The 9,921-nt window shown below is 44.3% G+C and overlaps 1 protein-coding gene across 5 annotated transcripts in view; it reads right to left on the bottom strand.

The window, feature by feature from the left end:
- Positions 1 to 274: 274 nt before the first annotated feature.
- LOC137350678 (SH2 domain-containing adapter protein F-like) overlaps positions 275 to 9,921 on the bottom strand; it is a 207,049-nt gene continuing 197,402 nt past the window's right edge. For all 5 annotated transcript variants that reach the window (XM_068015535.1, XM_068015537.1, XM_068015539.1 and 2 more), the window contains one exon: positions 275 to 3,372. In XM_068015535.1, the coding sequence (XP_067871636.1) occupies positions 3,186 to 3,372 (187 nt within the window). In that variant the 3' untranslated portion in view covers positions 275 to 3,185. The remainder of the gene's footprint in view (positions 3,373 to 9,921) is intronic.

The raw sequence follows: 9,921 nt of genomic DNA, 5'->3' as shown, positions 1-9,921 counted from the left end.
GCTCTTGTTGTTAAAATGGAAATAAAGTTGACCACTGGGTTATTTTCTCTCTTGCCTGAGCTTCACTTGGTAAGAGCCAGAGTGACATTATTGAAATCGGGAGCTCAACAGGCCCCTCTGTAAGCTATTCCCGAGAGACCATTCCCGAGAGAGGGCCTTGAGACAGGTGTTATTTAGGTCTGTGCTCCTTGACATAAAGTCAGTGACACTGTGTGCTTTGGCCTCACTGGAGATCATATTAAACAAGCATTAAAAGTTTTATTTCCATAGATGCTTCATTTCAAAAACCACACTTCCTGCAGATCAGTTACTATTTTTAATAAATAACGTGTACCAAAAGGGGCTCCGCAGTGTAGTTCACCATTTTAAGGTATCGTCCTCACAATCTTCACACAAACAAGTGACACCATTTTCTAAGCCTCAGACAGCTCTGAGTTTTTAGACTCCTCAGGTGTTGTTATCTGATTGCAAGATGCCTGTCGACCATGAGTTTCCTCCTCTTCAGAAAGTGCTGACCTTGGCTGGAACACAGTGTCATCGGCCCTGGCACCTCAGCCAGGTGGCCAATGTTCAGGTGGGAGCCCCAGCCTGGGACCCTCCTGTCTGTAGCTACACAACTTCATCCAACAGACCACTGGGTTAAAATGCAATTTATAAGACTTTGTACCAAAACCTCACGCGGAACCCTGATGACCGATGACGAGTATGCTTTTGTTTTTGCATTACATACACTGACAAGCTAGGCTTTACTTTCCAACCCTTGTTGCCCAATAAGTTTGATAGAACGGAGTGTTTTGCTCGGCCCATTTCAGAGGCAGTTAATAGTGAACCACATTGCTGTGGGACTGGAGTCACATATCGGCCCAGACCGGGTAAGGGCAGCAGTTTTCATTCTTTAAAGGACATTAGTGAAGCAGTTGTGTTTTTACCAAGAATCCCAACAACTTTACAGTCACTTTTACTGACACTAGCTTTTTTTAAAAACTGAATTCAAATTCTCAAAGTGCCCATGGTGTGATTTGAACTGCTGTTCTCGGGATTATTTGCCCAGGCTACTTGATTACTAGTCCACTAACATAACCACTACACAACTGTACCAATAAAGCTAAGGTCCGAATTAAATACCTTTCAGAGCTGTTCTGTTGCAAGGTTTCACCGAAAGGACTTTATCTGTGTTCCAACTTTTGTGTGTTCGTGTTATCTGTTGAACTTATCAGGAAAGATTGTTCAGACTGGGAAGCTTTTCCCCAGAGAAGAGAAGGCTGAGGGGTGACCTGTCAGAGGTCTTAAAAATTATATAAGGGTTTGATAAGATAGACATGGAGAACATTTTAGTACTGTGGGTGTACCTATCTCACATGGACTGCAGCGATTCAAGAAGGCAGCTCACCACCACCTTCTCAAGGGCAATTAGGGATGGGCAATAAATGCTGGCCTAGACAGCGACGCCCACATCCAATGAATGAATGAAAAATAAATGGTTCACGTGTGGGCAAGACCAGAATCAGGGTCCATAAATATAAGGTAGTCACTAAAGTCCAACAGAGAATTCTTAGAAACTTCTTTACCCGGTGAGTGGTGATAATGTGTAGTTGAGATTAATAGCATAGATGTATTTCAGGGGGAAAGGAATAGAAGCACAGGCTGATAAGGTGAGATGAAGAGGGGTTGGGAGGAGGCTCGTATGGACCTGCTGGGCTGAATGGCCTGTTCCTGTACTGTATATACTTTTTTAATACTTTCCAACTTGAAAAGGAATTTCTCAACAGAAATGGAGTGGGTAAACAAGGCCATTAATCACAAAAGGACAAGGGCAACTCACATCATTGTAAAACATGGCAGGAGCTGCAAAATGTAGAAATGGTTGTTGGTTATTGTAACATACAAAGACTAATTGTGTTATCAAGACATCCCTTTGAACCCATTTGAAATATCTAACTCCACTAAATCAGTACACAGTGAACTGTTGACTGCTGGTGCATTGACTGATATTAACAGCAGTAATTTCTACCCTGCTTCAAAGCCCCTTTAGCTAAGCCTGTTTCCTGACCACCCGACTGAATACTGAGATTTATTAAAAGCAGTCTCTCCTTCCCAAATGTACCAAATCCTTCACATTACTGCTTCGGTTAAATGTGAGGAGTGAAATTTTGTCAATTGTTTTCGATATGAATGGATACAGGAATGTGACTGTGAAGAACAAGGTTAAATATCAAATAACACCATGGTCACCATTCATTTCCTTTTCTGTTCCTCAAGCTGCTGGAGAAGGTAACTTTTCTCATTTCAGGCACTCACTGTCTCATCAAACACTCCCAGGACAGGTACAGCATGGGGAAAAAAAAAAAAACGGGGTTAGGTACAGAGTAAAGCTCCCTCTACACTGTCCCCTTCAAACACTGCCACCTGAAAAAAAAAAGGGGGTTAGATACAGAGTAAAGCTCCCTCTACACTGAAAAAAAAACGGGGTTAGGTACAGAGTAAAGCTCCCTCTACACTGTCCCCTTCAAACACTGCCAGGACAGGTACAGCATGGAGTTAGATACAGAGTAAAGCTCCATCTACACTGTCCCATCAAACGCTCCCAGGACAGGTACAGCATGAGTTAGATACAGAATAAAGCTCCCCCACAATGATGTTTAGCCCATCCCCAGAACATCACCCCTTGTTGCACCAGAGTGCCATTTTCCCATTTCCCACCCTAGTCCATCCTCTGTTCTGTGTCAGATTGTTAATTTAGGATTATATCAGGGGCTACTTTGTGCCCTCACACCCAAGAAGAGCTGTCGATCGGATACAGGCCATCAAAGCCCAAATCCTTTCAAAATTAACTGGAAAAACACCTCATAAATATACATTAGGTTAAGATTCCTACAACATTCTGGAATTCCAAGAAGTTTCAGCATTCATAAATCCTTAAGTCATTGGCCAACCTCTGGTCGGGAATCACGGCCTGGCGTATTCTGTCATCGGCAGTCTCAGGAAGGGCCGCAGTCTAGGTTGGGATGTCAGGAAGACCATGTGCCATCTCTGAAGCCGGTCACTCTGGTCACTCCCTGTACGCACGTGGAATGCCATTGGCCGAAGGTCAAATGTTGCCTTCACTGGACCACCAGTGTGTGTGTCTATAAAAGAATCTGTGCACAAATCAGGTCTGTGGGACTTGTTCGAACAAGCTCTGATTGCTATAGCGTTCTGATAGCCACTGGGTACAGGAGGGACATGTGCTCAGCTCCTTTGATAGGCAGCTTGCGGCTGGTGTAGTAGTGGATAACCTCGGGCACACTGTCGAATGGAGGGCTGTTCAGACCCAAAACGTATTTACTCTCTTTGGTTCGAGTGAGTTTCATGTGCATGAACCCCTGGTTACTCCTGTAGACAAGAGATTGAAAGCATAGGGTTAAAACTGGAGAATCACAGTATTTTGCATTGCAGAAGGCCATTCAGCCCATCACACCTGTCCCACTTCTCTGAAAGAGCTATCAACTTTGTTCCATTCCACTCATTTCCCAAATCCCGTATAACAGCACTGGTGGGGACAGGTCTGTCACTGTATAACACTGGGATACTGTACTGATGGGGACAGGTCTGTCACTGGATAACACTGGGATACTGTACTGATGGGGACAGGTCTGTCACTGTATAACACTGGGGTACAGTACTGGTGGGACAGGTCTGTCACTGTATAACACTGGGGTACAGTACTGGTGGGGACAGGTCTGTCACTGTATAACACTGGGATACTGTACTGATGGGGACAGGTCTGTCACTGTATAACACCGGGGTATGGTACTGGTGGGGACAGGTCTGTCACTGTATAACACCGGGGTATGGTACTGGTGGGGACAAGTCTGTCACTGTATAACACTGGGGTATAGTACTGGTGGGGACAAGTCTGTCACTGTATAACACTGGGGTACAGTACTGGTGGGGACAAGTCTGTCACTGTATAACACTGGGGTATAGTACTGGTGGGGACAAGTCTGTCACTGTATAACACTGGGGTACAGTACTGGTGGGGACAGGTCTGTCACTGTATAACACTGGGGTACAGTACTGGTGGGGACAGGTCTGTCACTGTATAACACCGGGGTATGGTACTGGTGGGGACAGGTCTGTCACTGTTGGGGCAGCAATGTGACTCAATGAATTAAGAATGGCAATTAAATTGCATAAGAATCAAGCTTAAATGGGAATTTTGTATTTCCAATTAGATAAATTCTGGATTTTATTTCTCTTTATAGCAGTTTAGATTTACTTTGTATCATTATGAAAGTGGCTCTTTTGTTAAAAAAAATAATTAAAAAAAAGGAATTTATAGTTAAGCTAAATAAATGTTTTTAATCAAGAGGACAGTGAGGGAGCCAATTGGCAACAGTGTTGCTTTTTGTCACCTGGCTCAGGCTAGGCTTAGAGCAGAAGACAATGCAACGGGGGCAGAAAATTGACAGGCACTCCTTTGATTGGACAAGGCAGTAGCAACAGAACATCTGGGTGGGCAGAAAACTGACAAGTTGTCCAGTTGTGAGGCAGTGTGTAATTTACCTCCGGGAGGAAGAGATCAGATTCTTACTGAATGTTTTTAAAAAAATGTCAAGTGGTGTTAAAGCATCAAAAAGGGACAGAAAATGGAGCACTTTCCAAGAAAGAACAGAAGACTACAACCCAGCTCATTTTCTCGCAATTCCCTAAAAGACTCTTTGAAGTTCAGTGTGTCAATTGTTTTTTTTCTTGTATTTCAAGAAGGCCTGCTAAGTTACTTTTCAATGCCACCTGGAGAGAGATAATTCTGGAAGATTCTAATGATCCTGTCTACATGTGCTCGGAGGTTGGACTGTGTGCCAGTTTGGTACGGTGTGTCTCATCTGCTATTTTTTTCAGGGGTGGGTAAGTGATCTTTTCGAGTGTATTTTTTTGTCTGTATAGAGCTCTGATTGAAAAATCCTTTTAAACTTTTTCTTCAGTTAATCGGTATATATGTGTATGTGTGTCTATGTCTGTGTATGTGTGAGTGTGAAGGGACTAAGGTAAAGAGGACTACAAAAATTTAATATTGGATTTAAAAAAATTGATCTATGTGATATTGTTTTACCTCATTACTAGTTAAGACTTGTTTTATAATAGACTGTTAATTTTGTTGTTCAGTCTGGTTAGTGTGTTCTATTCTGGGGTGGAAATAGTGTATCTAATTGACTGTTTCAACAAGTGAAAACATGTAAAGAATATGTTGGAACCTGTGCAGAAGTGGGACTGAATTAACAGTGCACTCCTCCTGCCTTGGTTGTAACAGTATAAAGTTCAAAATACCCCTTTATCACAAGCTAATTCTTTCGGGCCTTGGTGTTCTGATTTCAGCTGAATTCAGCAGCATAGGAACAGTATTAAGAACTATCTGACCTCTCCAAATCTCCAGGTCATTGCCTTCAAACAGGAACAAGGCAGCGAGTGGGAAATATTGGGTTAAACAGTGCTACTACTTAGGATGGGTCACACTGAATAAGCCTGGTGACAGTGAGGTGAGTTACCTGACCTCGAGAGGACCGAGTCAGTGGTGGGATCAAGAGAGGTGCACTTCCTTCACAGAATGGGGAATGGGAAGCATCTGTGACTCTAAACGGGGTAATGAGGTTAGGCTGCTGCTTTTTATCATGCGAGGGAGAAGAAGAAGCGTTTGCTCTGGATTTACAGCCTGAGAGAAGAGTTATTGAATAACACAGCAGTGGAAGTGACTGCTGAGTGCCAATAAACATCACACCTGGCGCCCTTACTCACTATCCCAGTGGCATCGGACCGACAGTGTGACCTGCAACCACTGAACACCGGAAGCAAGCTGCTAATGGCAGCTGAACCAGTGACGTGAGTCAAACACCCAATGTGCAGTTGCTGATCCAATGGCTCACCCCTCGCGTGCACTGTGTCCCGTGATTGAGCTGCACAGAAATTTATCACTGCGCCCAAGAGTCTCCTAAACTAAATTCCACATGAACTCGGAAAGGAGTGCAAGCTGTCCTTTAATCATCTTAGCACCTCAGTTCGATCACTTCTTAATCGTCTATACACAAGGGAATATCACACTCCTGTGAAATGCCTTGGGATGATGTACTGCATTAAAGGCGCTATATAAATGCAGAATGTCGTTAAACAGTGGGAACCACTCACCAGCCTCCTGCCGCACTGTGCCAATGTGAGGGTCCCCTTTAAGTGCCCTTTAGTGGTTGGCCCCACAACGAATGACTATCTCTGACAATCAAACGGCTTTAAAGGCTTGTTAATTTAATCAAAGCCAGCGGCGCTCGCTCTCACTTGTGACCCGCATTCTTCAGCAGCCTCAGTGCATTGTCTGGACTCAGCTATCTACTCTCACAGCAAACACTGCATCCTTCCCCAGGAAATGACAGTCTGGGGTGCAACAGCACAGCAACTATCAAATAACAGGCAGTGCAAGAATTATCCTGGATTCACCACTGCGTCACAAACTGAGGGAAATTAATCATACAGACTGTCAGGTTAGAGGAGACTGAGGGGAGGGGGAGGGGGAGGGGGAGGGGGGGGTTCATGGTTATTACAGCCTTGTGAAAGGATGAGTTAGAATGGGTGTTGGAGATGTGAGCCACTTCCTGACAGTCTATGAACTTCGGAACAGCAGTCCGTTGTTATGGCAGTACAGTAGCCAAATTTGCGCACAGCATGATCCCAGGCGGAACAAATGAATGGCCTGTTTATTGCTGCTGGTTTGCGGAGGAATATTGACCATTCCTGCTCCTCTTCGAATAGTGCCATTGGAATGTTTTACATCCAGCTTAAAGTCTCATCCAAAAGGCAGCATCTCCGACAGCACTCCCTCAGTACGGCACCGAAGTGGGGCTTGAACTCAACATTGTTCTGACTCAGAGGAAAGAGTGTCATCACTGAGCCAAACCTTCTCTGAAGTGTTGTCACTGCGTGAATGCAGCAGCTAGTTTGCGCATAGCAAGAATCCACAAAGGGGATAAATGTGAAGGTGTTTTGGTGGCATCAGTTGAGGGATGAATGTTGGTTAGGGCACGGGGAGAACTCCCCCGCTCGTTGAAATAGTCCTGTGTTATTTTAAACCCTCTTATGATTCACTTGGTTAAACAAGAGCATTAAACCTCTCTCCTTTACAGTTTTTTCCCCTCTTATTTTTAATCAACAGTCCTACGGTTTCTGATTCTCTGCTGTTCCCTCCCTTGTTCCTTCTACCTAGCCTCCTCTCTTTGTCCTCACTGTGTTCAAATTCAGATGCACTATCTCCTCCTCTACCGCATCCTTTCCGCAGACCTTAAAAACTGTGGGAATTTTCAATTGACCCCCCCCCCCACCAACCTCAATTGCTTTTTGGGGGAGAGAGTCCCTGATTTCCACTCCCCTTTGTGTGAAGTGCTTCCAGACATCACTCCTGAATAGCCTGGCTCTAATGTTAAGTTTATGCCCCCTTGTTTCGGACTCCCTCCACCAGAGGAAATAGTTTCTCTCTATCTACACTATCAAATCCTTTAATCATCGGAAACAGCTCAGTTAGATCACCCTTAATCCTCCACATTCACAGGAATATTATGCTCCTGTAAAGCCCATCTCCCTCAGTCTTCCCTCGTCCTAAAATCTGCAGGCTCTTAAAATCCAAGCTAACGTCACCTGACCAAGTACTACTTGAATTATCTCACCATCTCATTTCAGACTTGGTGCTGTCCTGTGCTAATGGACCTCGACTCTTCCCTCGAGACCATCCATAAATAAAATGACAGCAGCCCATTTCAACGGGAGTTCAACTCAATAGTGAAGCCAATTATTTCCTTCTCATTTCAACAAGGTTTCAAAAATATCCTTACTCCTCTCAGGCGTCGGAAGACAAAGTTCAGGATACAATGTGTTTTTTCAGAGGTTGATTAAAGATTCTGTTAAAATAAAACATAATTCACCACATTCTGGGATCTCATTACCATGCTGTTTTATTTGGGTGCTGTCTTTTCTGGTAAATGCTCCAGTTAAGCCAAGATCTCAAAAGCAGATCTTTTGTGCACTTGAACTAGTTTATATTGTGTATCCTCCTCCTGTGGGTATTGACGCTCCCTGATTTATAATACTCACAGGCCTCTGGCCACTCACCAACGTGTCCTTTCCATGTGCAAGAGTTCAGACAGTATCGGGTAGCATTCTCACCTCAGAGTCAGAAAGTTATGACTTCAAGTCCCACTCCAGAGACTTCAGCACCTAATCTGGGCTGGCACTCCCAGTGCAGGTTAAATCGATGCCCCCTCAAGTGGTCGTTATACATCCCATGGCACTACTGGAAGAAGAGTTGGGGGTTTCTCCTCTGTCCCCTGACCAATATTTATCCCTCAACCAACATATCACTGAAAATCAGAATATCTGCTCATTAACACATTGCTGTTTGTGGTTATGTGGAGATGGCATTGTATAGAACAACACAAGCTGTCCAATGAATTAAGGTGGACATGGTCCCTTGCTCCTTTCAGGCTTTTGTGCATGCAAGTGGTCATACACTTTCATAACCAAATTGGCTGTCGTTTTCCAACAACACGACAGTAACCACACTTCAAAAGTATTGCATTGGTTGCGAGGTGCTTTGGGACATCCTCAGATAGAAATGCAAGTCTTTTTTTCTGTCTGCTACCCAACCTATTTTTTTCTTTATTCTTTTACAGGATGTGGGCATCGCTGGCTAGGCCAGCATTTGTTGTCCGTCCCCAATTGCCTTTGAGAAGGTGGTGGTGAGCTGTCCTTTTGAACCGCTGTAGTTCATATGGGGTAGGTACACCCACAGTGCTGTTAGAAAGGGAGTTCCAGGATTTTGACCCAGCGACAGCGAACGAATATATAGTTCCACAACATGATAGAGGGTACCCTCAATGTGAAGTATGGACTTCGTCTCCACAAGGCCTCTCCTACCAATACTGTCATGGACATTTGCATCTGCAACAGGCAAATTGGTGAGGCTGAAGTCAAGTAGGTCTAACCCTCTTGTTGGTTCCCTCACCACCTGCCGCAGACTCAGTCTAGTAGCTGTGTCCTTTAGGACTCAGCCAGCTTGGTCAGTAGTGGTGCTACCTTTGGTGACGGACATTGAATTCTCCCACCCAGAGTACATTCTGTGCCCCTGCCACCCTCAGTACTTCTTCCAAGTGGTGTTCAACATGGAGGAGTACTGGCTCATCAGCTGAGGGAGGGTGGAGGGGGGGCAGTAATCAGCAGGAGGTGTCCATGCCCATGTTTGACCTGATGCCATGCGACTTCTTATTTCTTCTAATGAAGGAATCAAGAACTCTGGGAGCAGTCACATCCTGAGGCCCACACTTTCAAGAAGGGGTCAATGGACCGCCATCTTTAGTAGTAATCCTGTTGACTGTAGCTAACTGTTGCTCTGGTTAGCTGAGTGAGGCTTTACTAGTTGAGTGGCTTAGTACCATTCCAGGTGGTGTGTAGTACACTAAGTAATGCAGGAAGCTCAGGTTTCACGAGTCAAGGGGTAAGTCCAACTGTAAGAACCAGTTCTGAAGAGAACTGGCTAGCAAAGTCCCGTGAATGGACAGTGTCCCCTCACCCTTGTTCTGCACACCTTGACTCCAAATGTTTCTGAGAAACTCCACATGAACCTACAAAAGACCTTTTCCGTAAAATATTACCTAGCCCCTTACATTTGAGAAGGATGCATCATCTGTGGCTAAGTAGGGAAGTTAAGGATAGTATCAAATTAAAAGAAACACTGTACAAATCTGCAAAGATTAGTGGTAGGTCAGAAGATTGGACAGATGTTAAGAACAAGCAAAGAATGATGAAAATAAAATTAAGAGGGAGAAAGTAGAGTACGAGAGAAAATTAGCAAGTAATATAAAAATAGATAGCAAGAGTTTCTGCAAGTATTTAAATAGGAAAAGGGTAACC

This window comes from Heterodontus francisci, chromosome 35 (genome assembly GCF_036365525.1).
Source record: "Heterodontus francisci isolate sHetFra1 chromosome 35, sHetFra1.hap1, whole genome shotgun sequence".
Taxonomy (NCBI): domain Eukaryota; kingdom Metazoa; phylum Chordata; class Chondrichthyes; order Heterodontiformes; family Heterodontidae; genus Heterodontus; species Heterodontus francisci.
The sequence above is the reverse complement of the archived record's forward strand: the minus strand, read 5'-3'. Positions and strand labels throughout refer to the sequence as shown.